Consider the following 23,128-nt stretch of genomic DNA (forward strand, 5'->3'; position numbering starts at 1 on the left):
GTGATAGACAGGCATGTTCTTCCTCTGACAAGAGTCGCAGTTCTCAAAAAAAAAAAAAAAAAATGTGAATGACCCAGATAGTGTTTAAAGTTTTCAAGAAAACTGACCTATGAATGATTTTAAATTATGTTAAAGTCACCATTAAATCAAAATGGACTATTCTTATTATTTTTCTTTATGGAATATTGCAGTATTTATTAAAAATGGTGTTTCGTGCACATCATTATTTAAAAAAAAAAAAGTGCCCTCATAATCTTTCATTAAAATAACTTCCCCTCCCTCTTGCAGCAACATCTCTTCTGTTCTCTGATGACCTGTGTATTGGTGCGAGGGCGGGATCAACCTGTCACTCACATGAGATCGACCAATAGCAAACCACAACCATCCAATCAATTCCTAAAGGACAAAATCAAGCCCCACCCTACATTTTTTCTTTTTCGAGAAGCCATTTCACTTAATATCCATTACAATGGTGAAGAAAAGACTATCACAACTTTAGCTTCAATATAAAAACTGCATAATTTATGGCTTATTTTTCTCAAAGATATGATTTATTTACTGATTCATATTATCATCCGGACAGACTGGCTTGTAGGAGTCATGAGGGGTTCTAAAGCCAGTGAGAGACCAGATGGTTAAACCTGGAACAATGTGATCAGCTTGAGGTTATGAAAATACTCCCCTTCCTGGAATTTGTTTTTATTTTATAACAAAAGCTCCCTGTGCATTTCTGCTTCTACTCTATTTCAAAACATTAACCGATGGTCAAAAGGTTTTTTTTTTTTTTTTTTTTTTTTTTTTTTTTTTTTTTATTTTAGTGAATCTATCACTGTTTGTATTGTTACCACCAGTGTTTATTCAAAGAGAGAGATCCTGACTATGAAGGTTAGATGTCTTTCAAATGTGCGTTTGTGCATATGATTTCAAATGCTAAAACATATATAATTAAATATAATGTACATATTTAAAGGATATACATAAGTCATGTATAAAAATAAATGTATGCACAACATAATCAAGCATTATAAATCTAAAGGCTTAAAAGTCACATACAGGAAGATATTTAGTGGGCATGTTTCAGTGCAATAATAAAAATATGAATCATAACATAATACTTAATGTGCAGCAAATTGTAAGATTGCCATAACAATAATAAAGAAACACAATGTCCCTTGTATAATATGATAAATTGTAATTTGCTTGAATATTGACATGAAATACATTAGAAGCCAGTTCACATCTGTGACTCTTTTGTCATGTTGTCATGTCCCTCTCAATATTTAATTCGTTAAGCCATTAAAAATGAAAGAGAACAAGTTTCTTTGTGTAAATCTTTGCGTGCAAGCAATACCTTCATGCTGTTAATGGCATGGTAAACAAGCCAATCATTAAATGTCTGCAAGATAAATAAAACTGCATTGCTGCAGAAACACATTTGAATGAGTATGCTAAAAAAAAGGTTAAAGAATATACATTACATTTCCTTAATTTTCATAACATTCACAGTTCTACATTCACAAATATTTTTGTCTACAGACTAATGTTCTTTTTTATTCCGTACACAAAAGCTCCCAAACTTACTTAATTTATAGTTGTCCAAATAATGAGTTAAAAATATAAGGTAAATAATCTTGTTCCTGTATTTGCTGCATATTTCAGGACTGTAAATGGTCCATATTTATTTTGCAGTCCCACATTTAAAAAAAAAAACGACTCTTTAATATTTGTTTTTAAAGAAAGCACAGCATGTTTTCATTATACAGTAGTCTAGCAGCCAAAAGCAATGGAATCCAGTAGTGACCTTGTGTTTCTTACCGCACCCAGAATTTATCAAGCCCTGTTACTGTTAATTTCTCATACTTCCTGAACAACTTTATGAAATGAATACAATCACTCCCCGACATTCCTGTTTCCCTTTATAAAAGCAAATCCACAGTCCACTTGCTCTACACATTTTGAGAAACAAGCGCTTGAAAATATACAAATGACAAAGAAGCATGCAAAGTGAGTGGATGTAAACACGACTGCAAGACATAATAATAGATAAAATCACACAATCTCACAAATATATCATCCCTAATGATGGGAAGTTGTTGTTTCTCAGTAAACAAACACCGTAGCAGGAAATTGCTAGTGCTTAGATTGTTTCAAAGCAGCTTTAAAGTATCAACAGGAAAATAATGCAACAAAGTTTGTTTCGGCTGTACAGCAGATCTAGAAGAAAATCAAGACTCATAGTCCAGCTTAAGTAAGTTCAGTGGTTCATTTCTGTTGTAAAAAAGTTATTAATTTAGTTCATTTATATATACAGCCGGTCTGGAGAAAACCAATAATATTGTTGAATATTAAGTGTTCCCAACTGTGAACATTATGACCGTTTCTCAGATGTTACATCTAAGTATTTCTGGTGTGGCTCTCATTTCATAACATACTGTAAGGCACGCTACAGTTCTTGAAAGAAGAGTTGAACCAGTTATATTACATTAAAGGGACACTCCACCCATTTGCACTAAGCTTTGCATTGTTAGAAACCCAGTCATACTATTGAACGGTCGTGCAACACTCTCTCATTTTCCCCTGAGACGGGAGAAATCCGTTATTTACCTCTTACACTTCCTCCTACAATGACGCAAAAATCGTAATTTTGCGTCATTGTCGGAGGAAGTGTAAGAGGGGGGGATTTCTGTTGAGACTACAAGCACTAGTTCCTCATCTTTCCCAGGGGGCGGGACCCGCTCACGCTACAGACCTATTACAGATCAGTGGGTGGGACTTTACTCTCTGAAACTGAAAGCAATATCCTCCATCTTGTTTGAAGCTAAGCTAACAGGCGCTGTGAAAACAGATGTAAAGTTATGACAATAGCGGAGGAGAGTGCTCAATATGATATAGAAGAAGATGATTTCGGAAGTCTGATGCTTGAATCAGGTGTTTGTGGCTACCTTTACAAGCCGCATTATAGCGAAGAGCAGCCGAGGCAGAAGACCTGCCTGCCGCGGACGAGGAGCCCGGACTGGCTCGAGTTAGGGCGGCGGACTGGTGGCGCCGGTGATCTCACTATGCAACTCATAGACTGTAGGATGCAACTACGAACACAGAGATAGAGTCCGTCTGCGGCAAAGAATTTCAACGATGACAATTTCTCCTGGACGAAATCTCTGAATCAGACGAGGACACGGACGTTTGTGTTGTGAACTATCCTAGTTTCGCACCGCATATGTTCTGACTGAACATCCAGGTACCATGCAATCATTCACCTTTTCGAAAGAAATACAAACGAGGAGTAATGCACTAATGAGTTCGCCAACTAACTAGACATTTTGTGTGAAATGAATTTCAAGCTCTGGTGGTAGATAGCCTTGTAGACGGAAGAGTGATTTCTCTTATAGGCAGATATGCGCTGTTCTGGATTAGTGGGAGTGGCTTGCGGAGCTGTGCAATGTGGTGCATTGTGGGAGTTGTTGTCTTTCATACAAATGCGTCCTGAAGTTATTTTTTGTCTTTCCTCGGTCACGAAGGCACCAAATTCAAAATGTATTTTACATTTCGACTACATATATGACCCACTTTCAATAAATAAACAATGTTCCTATGGGTGGAATGCCCCTTTAAGGCATTTAGTGCACAATTCAGAGTGATTTAAGTGCTTTTGTTTCATACAGTGGGATCCAAAAGTGTGCAAGTGTGCTGTAGTTTAATCACAACTCTGCTGATATTTGAAAAATAACTGCGAGAGTGAAATTGCTTTTATACAAAAAGTTCCAAATGAAATCCCAGCAAAACTGATGCACGTCTCAAAGCAACAGCGTTTTGGTATAATCAGTTGAGTGAATAATTCAATGACTCACTCACAAAGACAGTCAGTGTATCAAAAATCGCATACTGAGTAGGTACATTTAAATATGCTTGGTGACCTTTAAAAAAGTATGTTGTATGAACATGACCAGAATTCAGACGTATTGTACTCGCTGTGTTGTTACTGTCACATGACCTACCAGCGTCAGTTGTGTCGCTTCACTGCCATTCATAAACTCTCTCCCTTGGCCTCATGGGATAGTGTCCATCAAATGGGCATTTCAGAATCTCACCAGAAGTAGTAGGTCAATCAGGTCTGCTGTTTTTGAAATGTATGTATTCGGACATACTACTCTTTTGCTGTACTGTTTTACGCATATAGTAAGGAAGTATTCATTTTCGGGTGCAGTGTTACACTTGTTTCATTCCTGAATTAATCAGTGTTTTCGAACAAATCGGTTGAATGAATGATTCAACAGTGTTGGGGTAGTTACTCAAAAAAAGTAATTAGTTACTAGTTACTAGTTACTTCTGTAAATTGTAATGAGATTACTTTACTAGTTACTGCATTTGAAAAGTAACTTCACTACTTATTACTTTACTTTCCCATTTCTTAATTTACCCTGTAGATACGGACAAACATCATAGTCCTATCATCACTTAGCCTGTCCAAATAGTGTTTATAAATGTAGCCTATACAAAATGGCATGTAAAACCATATGAAAGAATAATATCCATGTCTGCACAAAGAAATATGCCTCACTGTAAAATCCACAAACAACAGGATAAAGGACAAATGTCTGCGGTGGTAGACACATAATCAGGGCTGGACTGGGACAAAAAAAAAAAATCGGCATTTTGGCCATAATAATAATAGCACACTAATAGACATATATTGTAAAACAAATGCACTGAAAAATAAAGGAAACTTTCATAATTAGTTTTGTACTAATTTCTATACTTGAAAGAGATATAAGCACATAATCTTTTATTTTGACGGAAAACATGGTTTACAAACGCGTCTCATTAAATTTATAGTAAATTACGGTAATCGTCAACTATGCAGATGTGGAAATAATGTGTTACTGGGTAATGGGTTCCTACACTCATGACATTCCATACACAAAAGATAAATATATTTGAAATATATTTTCAGAGTATATTTTAGAATATATTCAAATATTTCAAAGTGGCCCAATAAATATATTTCACACTTAACATCATATATTTTAGTTGTATTTCAGAATATATTTCAATGTATTTGGAATATATGCCACATATATTTTGACACTTTTGGGGATCCATACAGAAAAAAAGTACATTGTATAAAAAGTAAAAAAAAGTATATTCCGAAATATAACAAAAATATATGATGTTAAGTGTGAAATATATTTATTGGGCCAATTTCAAATATTTGCATATATTCCAAAATATACTCTGAAAATATATTTCAAATATATTTATCTTTTGTGTATGGGATAGCCTAAGTGTTTTGAAAGTAACTGTTAGTTCTGCTTACCGCAGGCTCTACACTTTCTCATCTCTGTCCTGATCCTCCTCACTATCCTCATCATCAGCCACAGGAGCTGATGAAGGTCATGCTGCTGCAGAAAACATTTTGACACATTTTACAGCATCTGCTTGAAGGGCCTGTGTCTATTTTTCACGCTATTTCTCTGCACATTCCTTGCGTTTCTTCTCCATCTCTCAGACTATTTTGACAGATACACACTGACACACGTGCACGCTCGATCAAAGCCCAAAGGGGGAGGTGTTTAAAGATGTGATTGGACCAGCCCAGTGTCAATCAAGAAAAGATCCAATGGGCCACGGTGTTTCATGGACCGGTCAGCTATCAGGAAAAAAAAAAACTGACACAGACTTTTTTAACTAATGCATTACACCGGCACGCACTTACTTAACCCAGCGCCACCAATTAAGCAAAACGAATGGGCCGCCGATGTACGAGTTTTATGGTCCGTTAAGAAGAAGAAGAAAAAAGAAGAGTCGACCCAAAAGGCACGTCCGCCCACTGGGAATCTCCCGGTAGTCCCGATGGCCAGTACTTGCTGCCTGGGCATACAAAGTGCATTTCACGCGAATATTTTTGTCCTTTCGAGCAATAAACTGAAAGTGATGTGAATATTGCCAATGGCCGAACCCCCCTGTCTCCGTCTCCATTTCCCGCTCCCCTTCGCACCAGCAGCTACGTCATTTAAATCGATCTCTATGACAACGGTGCACGCGCGCACACACACACACATACACAGACATGCACGCAGCACAAACAGATCAGAGCTTTACACGCAGGCAAAAATGGCTTGGGTAACGCAGGAAAGCGCGTTCCTATAGTCTAGTAAAGTAGTGTAGTTACCGATATTTTTAGTGTAATGCGTTACTTTATTTCGTTACCCAAAAAAGTAATATCGTTACTGTAATTCGTTACTTTGTAACTCGTTACCCCCAACACTGTGATTCAATGACTCACTTAAGTTATTCAATTCTAAAATGTCACTTTAGAACTAGTAACGAAGGAACGTTGAGCCGCTTCATTGAAGCTTATTGTATTAAGAGTAGATTATGACAGAGAGATCAACTAAGCAAGTGCGTTACCTGCATCTAGCTGATATTCTTCAGGTCAATATTCATAATCACAAAATCCCTTTGAATGTCTGCTGAGGAAATCTTTGTCTTTGACCATTTTACAGTTAATGGGACTTCCAATGACAGCTAGCCAATGCATTTTTAACTAGTTTCAAATTGTTTAAAACCTTAAGTCCCTTTCAATATAAAGGGGAGATCACAATAACACATTTCTCAATACCAAATACTGCATATTATTTAAAATAAAATTACATTTATTTGAAAAGTATTATTTAAATAAACACTATCAGCCATTATGAAAGTATAAGAAGTTTGTACAATAGGAAATAAATACGAGCAAAAAGTACAAAAGCAACATTAGTACAGGATTTCAGTTAAATAAGACCAAAGATTGCCTGCTTGATATACCCAAAAAATAATACCCCATGCTTGACCCCTTAACTGTCACCCCCACCCCCCATTCAGATTCCAGTTTAATAATAATAATAATAATAAATAATAATAATAATAATCAAATACAGGCAGCAATCCAAACGGGTAGTAAAATACACACCATAAACGTAAACGTAACAAACACTACCATACACAAACATCAACCAAAGACTGAAACCAGAGGAACTAAATACACAGAAATAACGAAATGATAAGCAGCTGTGCTGGAGGATTAGCGTCCAAGTTCGGCCTGTTTTGAAGGTTTCATCGGATGTATCCTTAGCGGCCTTAAATCACCCACAATCCTTTGCACACATTCCAATTCGCAAAAATAAACTGACGGAAAACGAGTCTGTACTAAGCTTGTCTGAGTTTATTATGAAATGTAAGACAAAAGCATAGATGTTAAACTTTTGCTTTGCTGTAAATTAATCACTAACACTAAACTGACAATAATGTAAGCCACTAAGAGACCACATACGGCTGTCATTCACTGTTTGCATTAATAAAAAGCCAGTTAATATATATTAATTTTATTTTTGTGTCGTGACCGTGGGGGCGGGGACATGCGTGACGTAGCCATGCGGTCTTACTAGACCGTCTCATTCTAGCTTTTAATGGACCACTTGCAGTGTTTCGTGACGCACATCCGTTTGGAATCGGGGTAACAGCTGGATTTTGTCTGCTCCATCAGCGCCACCTGGTGTCAGAGAGGGAACGTGCATTTTCATTCAGTGCTTCTCCTTCACTAGTTCCGCCATGCCGTTCTTATGCGTATTGCACACATGCCTCTTTAACGCAGCATACAGCGGTGTTTTGCACTTTGTTGGTTGATGGATACAGTATTCTTAAAATGCATTATAAAAATCGGAATGATTCGTAATGAATAATTATTCACAGTATTTTGAAGTGCCCACGATTACAATCACATGCATGTTCATTATTGTGATACATCGTATTAACGTATATCTGCACGTCTAATTTATATCATTATACCACTAAATTGGTGAAAGTTTTAAAAAGTGACTTGTGACCTAAGAATAGTGCAGCATCTGAAATATTCCTTCATTTTACTTCATAATGGGTTTTTTTCCCAGAAAAATTCTAAATCCTGAAACTGTCCAAGCATTTCCAGGTTCTGAAGACAAAAGCCCTAATTTTCATTGCAGTCTCAGACTTTGGACCCCACCGTATACACTCAACAGAGATGGCAAGCGTGTAATCTCTTTTACTTCAGTGTTTACTTCCCTATGAACCTCACTTGATTAGGCCATAGTCTACACCAGACAACCACTGACACCTGGCAACGTGTTACTGAGGGTTTAAATCAGCTTACGGGTCAGAAATGCTGGAGGACAGAAGCACTGACATTTATATAACTACTTTGACCTTAAAGTTAGCGGAGATTGAAGACACTAGTGACAAATGCGGCCATAAACCAGTCCTGGGCTCTGAGCTTGAAAGCGTTATTGAAAGCAGACTTAGGATAAAGGTCATATTCATTCACAGTTTTAGTGTAATCACGTTCATGGGAAATACATTTGTAATTTCCATACATGTCAGCCATCATGGCTGGGATGAGGAGGAGGCATTCTGATTGAGTCTGCTGGCATGGGCTTCTCTTGTTCCCATGTTCCCATACATAAGTTGCATGATGGGAATCAACAGGACAAGAGAGATAAAAGGGGACATTAGTGGGCACAGAGTGTCGGACACTAAATGGAGCCGTTGATGATTGTTGCACACCACGTCTGCATCTTCCCACTGAAAAAAACATTTGATAAAGATACACGAGTTAGGAAGATGGTTTTGTCTTTTGTCTTAAAATATTGCGGGGAATTTTTTTTACATAAAACATTACGAAATTATTCTTATAACAAACCTGTTTTTTGGTGACATACGTTAGTCAGTCCATCAGCAATGTTTTGTATTCCTCCTCTGAAACAAAAAAGAAAATGATTTAAAACAGGGCTAGTGTGTTGTAGCAGGTTTCCAGGGTGTTGCTATGGAGTGTCTAACCCAGCTAACAGGAAACCTTCTCAGAACTTTGGCTAACATTGTGGCAAGGTTCTCTCAAAGTTCTCAGTAATGTTAATAGAATGTTTGTTTAGAGTTTTCTGGGCCCGTTGCATCAGCTGGACGTAAAAAGTTGGACGCATAGTTGAGATTCCATTCATGATTCTTACAAACTTAAATTTGCTAATGCTAAAAAAAATGAATTTGCTCATCATAAATGAAGCTACTACACCATCTGATTTCAATGAGTCAGCGTTTATCCAAAGTCTCCCTGTACATTATTACAACATATGTAAATTGTTATTTATGTAACGTCCTAAACGTCCTAGAGATTGGCATGGTTTTATTTCAGTTAGCCTAATAGCTAGTTTGATTTGCATTGAGAGATGATCTTATGGAAAGTACTCCATGCCAATCTCTTGGTATGGTGAAGGCTATGTGATGATGTGGGGCTATTTTAATTCCAGAGGCCAAGGGAACTTTATCAGGATGCATAGTATCCTGGATTCATGAAGTAACTGGCCTTTAAAAATAAAATCTGCCTGCCTCTATGGGAATTTAACATAGGGGTGTCCAAACTTATGCACCCTGTGTTTTAAGGAAGAACATTTATTTATTTACGATACATTATTCATTCACAAAGAAAATTGGTGTCCTTAATATAAAGGTTGGTTAAGGCATTAAGTTCAATTTCCAAAAGATGATTTTTTATTCCTCTTTTTAGTCAACTTTAGCATGGGTGTCTAAACTTATGCATAGCACTGTATATATATATATATATATATATATATATATATATATAAAATATAAATATAGCACAATAATATAATATAATATTCTTTAATAAAAGAATAAAAAGATAAAGCATACTTAGTTTGTGACGTGCAGCCTCGTTCAGTCCAAGCGCAGTATGGATCACGGGAAAGAACACATTCCTCACAGGAAGCATTGTAGTCTTGACATCTCTGCAGGTCTAACACGGACAACTGCCCAGGATATCCTACAAACAGCTTCTTCTGCAGATAAAAACAACAGCAGTGAAAATTTACAGCAACTAGGAGTATTCGTAGGAGGTACATTCTTTTCTCTCTTTTTATTAAATCTGGTTTTACTCCCAAAAAAGCTATTAAAGGGATCTCTGGACAAACGAACCTGAACAGAGTCAAGATTCATTGACTGTATGGGTGCTGAGCCGTCGCACAGATGCGTTTCAGAGATGATAAAAGCTTCAGAGCCGTCCTCCAGGATCTTGAGGATGTCGCCGGTATCTAAGAAGAGCAAAGACAATGAATGGGAGTAAGGCAGTCTGTGGTCTGAAAGAAGTTTTATTGTAAGCAGGTTCAGTAATTTAAAATTGACAGTACTAAGCGGATATAATGGAAAACGTATTAAGGCTGGAATACACGGAGAAGTCCGGGTCGCTAAAGACCAGAATATGTAATAATGATTGGCGAAACATGTATTTAAGGGTTAATAATACAAAAATCTCATTCTAAAGGGAACATATGACGAGAAAACAAATTTACCTTCATCTTTTGAAATAAAACAGTTAATTATACTCTGAAAGTATAACTTAAAACTGCATCCAGAGTCCAAAAAAAAGACTGCGGTTTCTGGCTGTGTGTAGAACCAGCTCTGCATATCCTTCTGAAAGATCCCATGCTTACAAAAGAGTGGCTGAAGTTTATAAAAGTTTCAACATGAGTTGCTGAAACATCAACAAACCAGTAGCTTGTGCAACAAGGGGGGGGGGGGGATGTTTTCTTGTTGTGCAAAGAACTTGACTATGTTTTCAGCAGATTTCAGGGATTAAAAAAAATGATGAAATGACCCATATGACCCCTTTAACCAGGAAAACAACAGGAGAAAAGCCGGTAATGAGGGAAGAGCTTTTTATATCAAGTGTTTTGTTATTTTTGTTATTTTTATTTTGTTATTTTTGTTATTTTTTTATAGATGAAGGAAGTCACGAAGCAAACATCAATATACAGAGATCTTGAACCAATTTACCACATCCATGTACCTGTTGCAAGCAGCAGCACATTGTGCATGTTTTCATCTGAAGCTTGGACTCGGTCAACGGCTATCTTGGTAAAGTTCTTATTACTTGTAAAGAAAGGTGTGTCTTGTTGAATGGGATGAATCCAGTCCTTCATCTCTGGATAGTCTTTAATTATACGGAGGGTGGGATGTGGAATGGAATTGCTGTTTTTCACACACTGTAAAAGATGGGAGTTATATCAGTTATAATGTAATTTCAGTTAGCATTGTTTGAGGTTATAACCATCTCATTGTCACCAAGACAAAGGCCAAGGCAAAAATGACTGCGTATTTCCTTAAGTATAACAGGAGATTTAAAATAGCTATTGTGAGGAAACAATAGCCTTGACTCACCAACAATGTGTATAGAAATAACCCATAATGATTCACCTTTGGGTCAAGAGTAAAATGATTGAGGAAGTTGTTGGGTATACATAAGTACACAAAAATAAAACTTAGGAAAATGTGAATTAAATAAACATTTGCATTGAACAGGCTTCACTTTTATTAACACAAAGGTTACTCAATACAGGTTTTTTTTTTAACAATGTTTTAATGCAAAAAATAGGATGATCCCATTGTGAATGGACCCAAGCACAATATTACAAAAATGTTTGGTAAATGCTAATATATTTACACATTTATTAATTAAAATGATTATCTATTCCTGTTTATATTACTAAGAATAATTATTTACATTTTTATTATCATTTAATTATTTATTTTAATGATTTTTTCCCCCAGGGAGTCTCCGGCCGTTAGTTTGACTCAGAACATTGTCATCTTAGAAATAATACCACAATACCAGTTGAGCTATTCATCAAATCTGGAAACAATATGTGGAATAGTGTTGACACGCTCATGGAAAGGCCTTGTGGTGTTTGTGAATACTAGGAAACAGAAAATAAATCTTCCCTACACATTATTTGACCACAGTGGTTAACTTGCAGGTGTTGTAATGCAGTGTAGTGCAAAACCAAAAGAGGGCAGACTAACAGATCATTGAGTTTTTCTATCCAAACAAAACAAAATAATATGATAAAACAAGATGTTTATAAAGATTATTCTGGAAGGGAATGTTGTTGCTCACCGTTCCTGGTCTTGGGCTGGGAATGGCCCCAGTATAACCTTTGAAGGAAGATTTCTCAAAAACATTATCAAGATCCTTCAAGTAGTATATGCAGACAGCAGTAGAGTTCCTGTGCAAATGTTAAAAGAACAGATTGTTAACACACACACACACACACACACACACACACACACACACACACACACACACACACACACACACACACACACGCACACACACACACACACACGCACACACACACACACACACACACACACACACACACACACACACACACACACACACACACGTGGACTTTTTAGTTCGGGTACAATCTGCAATCTCTGGCCCAGTTTGTTTGCTGGCTTCCATGGCTTCTTCAACTTGCTGTGTTTTCCGCCAACTGGCAATACGGGTTGTCGAAATATTATTGGGTAAATTGACAGTGGGCGGAGTCACATAGACCAAAACAAAAACAGACATTCCAACACGAAACACACATTTTAAAGTAGAATAACTGGCTGTTGCATTGTTTTTTCAGAGAAATGAGTTGGTGAACTTAGCATGTTATCCGCTAACATATAGTATTTTTATGCTTTAGTACAGTCGTCATTCGCAGTGCTTCATGGGAGTAGGTGGAGCTAAAGAATTCGTTCGGTGTTTTTTCTTTTTCATTGACAGCCAATCAGAATCCTTCCTGCTTTCAAGAGCTACAGCATTTAAAGTGGCAAGCGACAAAACTACAGCGAGCGCGTCGAAAAAACTTAGTGTTATCGTTCGTTGGTGTGTATGCGAATCCTCTTAGTTCAGCCTTCCGCTTGGAACAGTGACTGATAAGCTTAATAAACAAGCGACAATTGACTTTTTGTGTTTGTACTGATCACTTTCAGACTGTGGCCCGGTTTACACCTGGTATTAAGAAGTGTTTTGGTCGATCGGATCACAAGTAGACGAAGGAAACACATCCTGTTTACACCTGGTATTGTAATCTGTCTCTTTTGTCCAGTTTCAACCACTAATATCCTTATTTCTTCAAGGGGAGGGTAAATGTATGGGCTTTTTCTGATCTTTCGATCTAATGGACGAAATAAGCTCATGCAATTTACATATCAAAGTGCCCGAAGACGATGGAAAAACATACGGAGAGCAGCAGCTTTTATTTCTGCTCTGAGAGCCACAAGATCATGCCGAACGCTGTGAGTGTGTGTTAGAAATCAGGAATGGTGAGAGAACATTGTGCTTGGTATGTTTTTCATCTTCAAACCAAACTTGGGTCTCCAGCCAAAGTTTTAATCCTGTCTCACTAACGCGCTTCCCATTATGTTTACACATTAGATCAATAGGTGGAGAGTAGATGGTCTTTTGTGGCTGTTCGAATGCATTCGACCACATGAGCGTTTACACTATCCGGTTGAATGCGTTTTCGACTACCTCTGGAAGTGGTTGAAAGTGGCTAAACAGCTCAAAACATTTCAGACCCCATTTACACCTGTATTTAGCTTTGTCCACTTGTGATCCGATCGACCAAAACGCATCTTAATACAAGGTGTAAACAGGGCCTGTGTGTTGACTCAGTTCTCTTTATTGCCATGATTATATATGGGTAGGGATGGAGACAGCATTGGGTACTTGTTAGTAGCTATATTTATGTCATGACAACTCTCGAAGAGATTGGCATGGTAATGGATGTGGCAATGTTAATGTATTTGGTCTTGGCAGAATAGATCTGCTACGCTTCTGCTGCTGCAGAGCAAGTCATGCAGCTGCTCTACATATAACATACATGAAATAACCCCCGTAGCAGATCTATACAGGTGGAGCTGGGGAAGATGGAGGGTTTCTGAAGTGCCAAAACAATGGCAAGTATTTGAATGTTGAGAAAGCAAACTCATTGGTTCCACAGCAACCAATCAACTGTGCTGTGTAGATAATGACGTGATCACTAACAACTGAGTTAAGGACCTATCAGCCAGCACCATCTAGAGTTTCATGAACTTTTTATCTTCATTATGAGATGAAAGTAAAAAAAAAAAAAAAAACAATTGATAAAGATGCTATTTTATTGCTCTTCTCGAAAACTTCTTAACAAGAAGTAACAGAGTAAATCCTATTTAAATATCAGAAGATAATGCAGTCTTTACCAGCTGCTGGAGAAGAGCGCATACACTCGTGAGTTCATCCAGTCCTCAGCATGCTGCACAAAAACATCCTGCAGGCGGTTGAAGTACAACGACTCACTAGGAATCCCACACACGAGGCGTGCCTTCAGGAAGGAGGTCCAGATGTTCTGGAGGAGCAGCTTGGGACCGCCCTCATCAACCTATGATGAGAGAGTGTTATTTTCACAGGTGGAAAATATTCAGCTGAATTTCAAGCCCAGATATATTTGTCTATCCACATGCAATGAAAGCTTTGTTTCTCTTCAGAACGTTCTCAGATCTTCCCTAATGTTCTAGCAAGGTTCTCTCAAAGTTATGAACAAACGTTCTTCCAGTAACATTAATAGAATGTTTGTTTAAGTGTTCTGGTCTTTGAAAATGTTCTCAAAACGTTATGGAAATATTCTTCTAAAACGTTTAATTTATTTGGAATTTTTCCTAAACGATAGCCTACTACTTGTTTTAGAATTGACAAAGAACATTCAATAGTAACGTTCCCATAATGTTTGCAAAATGAGTTCTCTTAACATCCACATAACCAAGAAAAAAATAATTTTTAAAACACTTAAAGGTGAACTAAGTAACTTTTTTACCTTAACTGAACAGCTTCGGAGTCATTGGAATGGTTACATTACTTATTTCGGGTTGAATGGTGGTCGTTTCGCACCCCCCTGGTGCCCGTGAGCGGAAAATTCGCACTTGCAACTTTGAGCCGGCGAGCCGCCGGCCGCCGCGTCAGGAAGTATCGCGTGATATCAGGTCTCGCGATGTAAACAATTGCTTTACGGCCAAAAGAAATCTGCTAAAATGCTGTCATTATTGCGCTCGCTCACGCTGTCCGAACCCGAATGAAGAAGACGTTTTAAAGAATGTCCCATCTGCTTTGATGTCGTTGATCTACTAGCCTCTGGTGTCTGAGAATCACCAACGAGTTTTTACAACAGTGTTGTCAAATATCTATTCCGAAGCTGTGGGGGGAGCTCTAGAGAGAAACCTGCGAGCAAAAAGCGAGAATACAGCGAAGAAATCCCGAAACTACTGAGCCCTGCTTTAAAATACAAGATGGTTTATGAAAATAATGTTTTCACAACATAATGTGAACGTTAGCAGACTATTCTTAGAGCATGTTTTTTATTGGTTGAGCAACTTCTCATGCTTTGTTTCCAGAATCTGATATCTGTCCAACGGTCTTGTTTCCAGCTGATGTTTACAAAAAACTCTGCTGAAGCGCTGAAAGAAGAATGATGACTGCATTGCTGGCACTGTCAGTCAAGTTGGACGCCATGGAGGCTTGCAATGCTGAAATGCAATCTGGCTTTGTAAGACATCTCTTTGCCACCTCCACAATAATCATAGCAACCAATCTCTGACAAGTAAATGCCTTTCATCTTTCCTTGAAATGAGTAGGATGATAAAATTGCTTTTGAAGGTCACTTTTCAACAATAATTGTTCTCTCAGACATGTAGGAAGCCTCACAAAGAACAGACACATCTTTCATATCCATGTGAGAAACCTACCTTACAAACTCTGGCAACTCTAGATATCCAAGGATCAGCTTCTGGGCTCGTGTCCGAGTTTTTTTCACGAAATAAGACATATATCTTCTCATTCAAGGAGTCATTTTTGCGCTCGGCCAGAAAACTGGAGATAAAAGTGGGCTCTGTGGGAAAGTCCGAATAAGTCATGAATTATTTCTTTATTCATTCCACTTTTTGTACTAATTTCTATGAACCTCAACTTTAGCTTCAAGTGTGAAACAGTGACTAGGGAGTATTTTGATAGCTGAAGCTTGGGAGTAGAAAAATGCTGCGCTGTAAGCAATTCATGACCTTTCTCTTGCTGAGCAAAGTCTTGTAAGCAAAACTAGTGTATTAAATTACATTAAAAGCAGAGTCAGATCTACGAGTTCACTTAGACTAATCTGTCCTAAGTTCCTTAAATCTGAAATAACCTTTCTTTGTGGACATTTGGAGATGTCCTCAATTAGAAAAACAGTTCAAACAGTTCATACATACAATACAAGTTTGCCTAAAAATGCTAAAATTTTAATTTTTAGTGAAAATGTGATTCCACCAACCTGAGACCCACTGGTCATGCATCCATACGCTGATTCGATTTCCAACTTTTCTTCGAAACTGCAGCAGGGTTCCATCGCTGTAAAGAGGAGCTGCTGCATAGAGGTCTCCATCTGCACATTTAAATGGCAACATTCATTACAAAAGAGCTGAATCACTTTCTCGGATCTGTCTATCTGCTTAATGAAAGCCTATTCTAGATAAGCGTGTACAATCCTCCAGCTCATTCACAAAGCCTGCAGATCAAAATATTAAGCGGCTTGTGCTCCGCACTTACCTGCTATCAGAGACAGCGAGTTCTGTGTACATGTGTGAGGTGAGATCCCTGTGCCGTCTACAACCTCAGTGGAATGATTGCTTTCTGTGGGAAACTTTGAAAAGAGACAATCATTTTAGAGAGCAGCGATATGGCAAGCCATTTTAACATTTATTCATTTGCATGATATGAATGAAAGAGATCTACAATTGAAAATACAATTACACATGTACTAAAATTAAAGTTGAGATGTCAAGAATTTCTGTAAGTGCTCACATAATATTTTATGTCAAGAATTCACATTTTTGTAATAGTAATAACTGATATAAAAAAAATTTGGCATTTTAACAAGTAAAAATGATAATCTTGATATCAGGAATTATTTTAACTAGTGAAAATTTGAATGTTGATCAAAAATTCTTTTTTCTGGGAATTAAAAGTCAAATTGGCGTTTGAACTAGTAAGACATTGGTTCTCAATCACATATCTGAGTGTTTAAATGTAAATGTCACACAGAAATGACTTCATATTAATACTTTTTCACTAAAGTTTATTTTATTTGCGGTAAAATTAACGACAAGCTGAAACCAGACATATGCGCAGCCAGTAAAGCTGACAAAAATTACAGAGTCCAAGCTTATATATAATAAAAAAACGTTTGCTGTGTTTAATTAGTTTTGAGAATGGCACACTTTGATTGGTCGAAGATTTGCTGCGAATGCTCTCTGAGGCGAAAGTTTTGCGCAAGAGAGAGCAAGCGAGCAGGAGAGAGAGAGAGAGAGAGAGAGAGAGAGAGAGAGAGAGAGAGAGAGAGAGAGAGAGAGAGAGAGAGAGAGAGAGAGAGAGAGAGAGAGAGAGAGAGAGAGAGAGAGAGAGAGAGAGAGAGAGAGAGATGCATCTTTTGGGCATCTTTTTATTAAAATGATCTAGCTGCAGCCAAGGCTCCATATAAATAAAAATGCACTCTACGAAAAGTACATAAAAATACACTGTAAAAAAAGTTGCTGCCTTAAATTAAGTACAATCATCTTGGATGTTTAAGTCATTTCAACTTTAAGGGTAACTAAAGCCTAAACCAACTTTTTTTAGTTAATGCTCTGTAAGAATGGGGCTTTATTAGTGCTGTTCACTGATTCAAGTAATTTTTTTGACATTTGTGTTTAAAGTGTTTTAATTTTACTAAATATGGTGTAAAAACGTCTGAGTGCTGCCCTCTTCAGGTTGAACAGTGGCTACTGCAGTTGAATTTTCCTATTGGAAGTTGTGGTACACTCTGACATCAGAGGGTACCAGTTAACCACGCCCTTGCCTACAGAGAGATGCGTCTCAGATGCACGCCCCCTCTCCACTGGGCTCTGCCTACTTTTCCAGCATTTTTCAAATATTGCCAGTGGGTGGAGTCAAGCTCTGACCAGGGGTTTAGTTACCCAAAGGGTAGTCTCGCGTAGCCAGACCTTCAGACTGACGGCTGAAGGTCTGGAATTCATAGCAGCTTTCTTTGGCCAAGGCCCGCCCATAAGGCCGTTTGACCGACATGTCAAACAACCAATTACAGTTCGTTTCGTTCAGCGTCACGTTTCGTTGCGTGGAAATGTCCCCACAACAACAGACCGGCGTGCAACAAGTCAGTCAGTATAGAAAATCAAAGAAGGAGAAGAAAACAAGCAGTAAGTCATTGATCTGTTCGTGCACGTATAACAACAATGGCGTCTGCATTACCACATCTGATCAAAACACCGAGTAAATCAGTAGGAAACGCAATTACACGTCTGCGCTTTGTTTCCCGGCGGACCGAAAATAAACGCGACACTCGCGCCCCCCGGAAATCCGATAAAATTCAACAAATCAGATGACGACTTTGACATTCCTGAAGTGTTTCCAGTTAAGTGTACCATATGCATCAGACGTTTAGCCAACGTTCTTTGGGTAGTCTCAGCCTCAGACGTCACGCCCACGGAACGTCAGTCTGAAGGTCTGGCTACGCGAGACTACCCAAAGGGTAACTAATTCAAAATTCAACTGCAGTAGCCACTGTTCAACCTGAAGAGGGCAGCACTCAGACGTTTTTACACCATATTTTGTAAAATTAAAACACTTTAAACACAAATGTCAAAAAAATTACTTGAATCAGTGAACAGCACTAATAAAGCCCCATTCTTACAGAGCATTAACTAAAAAAAGTTGGTTTAGGGTTTAGTTACCCCAGAGAATGTCTAATATGGCGAGAAGTTTCACTCTCAGTACACTTCCAGCTTCTGAACTGGTTGCAGTTCCTCTCTGATTCCATATGAGGGCGCTCACAGGACGAGTGCAGAATGAATGGAGGTCTATGGCGCTATACCAATAAAAATCCACTTTTCTCAGGATATAATTTTTTGTCGCGTAATTTGAATGTTGTATTCGAAAGGAGATGCAAATAAATTACACTCTGCTATGACGTCATATACATGTACGACCAGACATACTGCTTCACGGCAATCCTTCAGTCACTTTGGTGCGTTCGCGCTCTGCACTTTCTTTTCACTCGAGGCATCGACAACACAGCTGACACAGGTAAACACACTTGCTAGAAGAGTTTTTGTTTTGTTTGTTTCTGGTCCCGCTGCGGATGACACGATGCCATCAAGCGGTATCTCTGGTCGTAATCAGTCCTTCACTGACCAATCAGCGTTCATTAGCAGAATGCTAGCGTGTTATGGGCAACAACACCTCAACTTGTAAGAAATCGAAAGGACATAAGTACTCGTTCATTCAACTTTCGACCTAAAACCCATGTTGAACTTGCAAAATCTACAATCAGATTTGAGATTTCTCAACGGCAATCGGGTGAAAGAGATACATTTAGCCGTCTAGCCCCATAGACTCCCATTCATTTTGCACTCATGGCGATCGCCCCCCAGTGGAACTCTGGTGGTACTACAACCAAAATTCGGTACAATAGAGCTTAATAGGGAGTGGGCAGGCTCTCCGTAGACGGGCTATGGCTCTATGCACAAACGCTGTTGACGTATTTCCGGTAGAATCTCAGGCAGCGTTTTTACTTCCGCATAGCGCGTTCTTTAGTGAATTGTACTAGCTGCAAAACTTTCATAAAATTCAAATATAAAATGTTCTCAGAAACAGAGACAACGTTTTTAGAAACCGATTCGCTAGTCGGATTTCGCATGATATGAGAGAATACTCACTCACCCTCAAAGTTGTCAATGAAATATATCATTTAAAGCCCTTCTCTTTCTTACTCTTAGATGTGACGGCTAAATGTCTCACAATATTAACATCATTCACTTAACTGCTGGAAGTTCTTGTAAACAGCGAGTGTAGTTTACCATTATCTCCACCGAATGCAAAAACGGCTTCTGACGCAGCATGTAACTGGGCGGGCTGAGACAAAACGCGTAAGCGATCGTGCATAGAGCCTATACACAGCATTAATGTATAGCTGAGAAGTAAACAAAAAAATATATATATTATTTGTATTATTAATTATTATTATTATTATTATTTTTTACAATTACTCTTTGAATTTTTGGGGTCATACTATTTGGGGGTCACCCCAAAGACAAGGAATGTAAACAGGAAACGAGGAGCTTATGAGGGTTAATCATCCAAGTTAATTGTACTTAAAAAAATGAAGGCAGCAACTTTTTTACACCGTACACAATCATATTCCGTGAATCTGGTGGAAATTTTACATGCACAAATAGAGTTGAGTCAAGATACACATATTTTTTCCACAGTATGGTCTTACTAAAAAAAAGGAAACAACACGGCAATATTTGAGAGAAACTGTGCAGTTCTAAATATGTCGCAGAGCTATATGCAAAAATCTTGCTCTCTAAATTTGTTTCTCACCAGTTTCCAACACGTTGGATCTTCTCCATTCGTCCCACATACGAATGTGCAGTCTTGAAATCTCTCAATTACAGTGACTACATTTTCACAATTGCTCTGTATATGGAGGAATATTAGAAAGACTGTTATAAACCACAAAACTCCATTTGTTCTTTTATTTTTCACTTCTTCAAAAGAATTTAACTCACCTTACCACATCTTGGTAAGTTTGGATTCAGAGTGAAGTTCTACAAATAAAAATAAAACATCATCTGAATAAATTCTATAGTTTGCATCTCTATAAACCGTGTTTTATTTTATTATCTCGGTCACAAAATCTTCTGAAGACTTCTCAAAATGTTTTTTTTTATTACATTTTGAGTACTATGACTGCACAATTATTTAACAAATCATATACAAAGCAAAAGATCACATGAATGTTTTCTCACTAATCAATCACACAATTAACATTTAAATAATGTATTGTAACCATAGCAACAGATCGGACATGTTGATGGAAATAAATCTTTCATGAACACCTGCTATTCTGCTTTTGTTTGATCAAATGACCAGAATGAAACTGCACTGACAGACACGTTTGTTGCTATATGGACCCAGCTGTCTGTGTGTGCGTCATGGCTTCATTTCTAACTATCAATTCACAATATATAATTTAAACTAGGCTCAATTTACCAGTTACTCCCACTGCCAAAAGTTTCAGTTAACTTCAGCCTTAACCGAAGCGTTAAACATAATAATTTCTCATTGATATGCTACTATGCTTTATATTCCAACTCTGAAATTAGTTTGAATAGAATTAAAATAAGATTATTTTAATAATAATAATTTTATCTTTCATAATATTTTCAATAGGAAATGGCAATGTGCTTCATATAAATATCTCATATAATTGACATATTAATGACCATTTACCTCCAAAATCTGACCAGTGTCTACATCAACATGTAGAACATTATTTAATCCTCCCAACAAAAGACTCTTCGATCCTTCTTCATGAAATAAGACTGTATGGCTATAATGTGTGTTGTATAACAGTAGAGAGTCATCTGAGAAAAAATAAAATAAAACTTGGGTAAAGTTATGTCGTAGTAAGATATAGCCTAATATATCACATCTCTCACAAACACAATTTAGACTGTATTATTTGATATACAAAACAAATAGACTAATTAGTCTGACTACAGGGTAAATTTGTATTTTCTCTTACCTTGTCTTACTGTTAATCTGGGATCACAAGAGCAAAACACGCACTGAAAGCACGCTCCATAAATAAACCAAGGATACGCCAAAATGCCTTTGATGTCGACAGAGAAATATCGCTTTAAGAGCATTATCCTGGAGAGTCTATTCGCTCAGAGTAACTCGAACACATCTCATCCTACAGAGTGCTTGAGACTGATAAAAAAAACCGGCTTTGGATCAGACACCAAAAGCTCAAGGGAGGTTCTAGTGATGGGTCGTTCGCGAATGAGCCGGAAGAGCCGGCTCTTGAACGACGGGAGCCGGCTCGCATATCTGAAGAGCCGACTCTATTTTTAAAAATCTTGCCTATAGAAATTAAATCATTATGTAGGCTAATAATGAAATAATTCATGATTTTAATTGCATTTTAAATAATTGACTAATTCAAAAACCAACAAAAACATAATTATATAGGCCTAAAGGCGCACACACATTTGTTTCGACTGTCTGACCAGCCTCACATTCTGTTCCTGCCAATCATACACGCGATGTCAACCAATTAAACTGCATGAGGGAGGGCCGAGCCAACACACACACACACACACACTAGAGATGCGGATAAACCGTGGATCAGGCGGATGACGTGACGAAAAATAATATTTTAATTAAATTCGGGGGGGTGGCGGTTGAACCAATCAAATAAAAAAAGTTTGCCACTAAGCAAACCTGAGAGCTATGCCCAGCTGTCTACTATTGGAGGAGGCCTAAACGTCTCTTAGATGAGACCACCTGGGTTATTTTGTTTCAATATTAATTATATTTTAAAACAGCCAATCGTAGCCTACTACCTCTGTGGAATATGCATTTAAAAGAGAGTTATGGTCTGATATGACTCAGAAATGACATCGGGCAATTGCAGTGCAAGATGTTCAGAAGAACGCAAGAGCTAAACTTCTACAAGCTCAATAATATACACATTAAAAAGTAAAAAAAGAAGGTAAGAAAAATAGTCATAACTTTGCCCAATAATAAGATGTGCAAGGCAAGCAGGCTAGTTTTTGGGTTGTTATGGACAATTAAAAATTTGAATATTCACGTTACACAGTTGTGTGGTGGACTTTCAGTGAGTTAAAACATATTTTTTTTTAAAGAGCCGTTTGTGAGTCAAAAAGAGCCGGCTCTTTTCAGTGAGCCGAGTCAAACGAGCCGGCTCACGAAAAAGAGCCGGAATGCCCATCACTGGGCGGATCGATCCTGAAGTATCGATATATCGATACTGACGTGGTATCGAAAAGGATCGATCCTGTTCGAAACTGTTTTCAACATTGATAATAGCCTAATAAGAAATGTTTCATGAGCAGCAAATCAGCATATTAAAATGAATTATCATCATGACTGGAGTAATGATGCCGAAAATTCATCTTTGATCACATGAATAAAATACAGTTTACTATGGCATAGAAAATAGATAGCCTATGTTAAATTGTAATATTACAGTTTTTACTGTATTTTTGATCAAATAAATGCAGAAGAGAATTAAAAATCTTACAGACCCCAAACTTTTGAACAGTAGGCTAGTATACTAGTATAGGCTAGTACTATAATTAGGGTAGTTTTGTAAAAGTCGCTGACTAATTACAGGCGAGT

At 37.7% G+C, this 23,128-nt stretch overlaps 1 protein-coding gene across 1 annotated transcript; it reads right to left on the reverse strand.

The window, feature by feature from the left end:
- Positions 1–6,632: 6,632 nt before the first annotated feature.
- sema7a (semaphorin 7A (JohnMiltonHagen blood group)) lies at positions 6,633–21,768 on the reverse strand. Its single transcript, XM_081356278.1, has 14 exons — positions 21,507–21,768; positions 21,212–21,345; positions 20,488–20,526; positions 20,300–20,395; positions 16,469–16,562; positions 16,194–16,304; positions 15,634–15,776; positions 14,098–14,276; positions 11,978–12,086; positions 10,871–11,066; positions 10,000–10,115; positions 9,718–9,863; positions 8,714–8,769; positions 6,633–8,595 (listed from the first exon to the last, which is right to left on the reverse strand). Exons 1-14 carry the CDS (start codon positions 21,628–21,630, stop codon positions 8,228–8,230), a joined length of 1,911 nt encoding a protein of 636 aa, XP_081212404.1. The 5' UTR covers positions 21,631–21,768; the 3' UTR covers positions 6,633–8,227.
- Positions 21,769–23,128: the final 1,360 nt, after the last annotated feature.

This window comes from Scardinius erythrophthalmus (genome assembly GCF_964197995.2).
Source record: "Scardinius erythrophthalmus genome assembly, chromosome: 24".
Taxonomy (NCBI): Eukaryota; Metazoa; Chordata; class Actinopteri; order Cypriniformes; family Leuciscidae; genus Scardinius; species Scardinius erythrophthalmus.

Excerpts from the sequence above, each read along its gene's own strand:
- sema7a (XM_081356278.1), bottom strand. The coding sequence starts at position 21,630 with ATGCTCTTAAAGCGATATTTCTCTGTCGACATCAAAGGCATTTTGGCG. Across the intron at positions 16,563-20,299 it reads ATCCAACGTGTTGGAAACTG|TTTCCCACAGAAAGCAATCA; the intron begins GTGAGAAACAAA and ends CTCTTTTCAAAG. Across the intron at positions 15,777-16,193 it reads GCATGACCAGTGGGTCTCAG|AGCCCACTTTTATCTCCAGT; the intron begins GTTGGTGGAATC and ends ACTTTCCCACAG.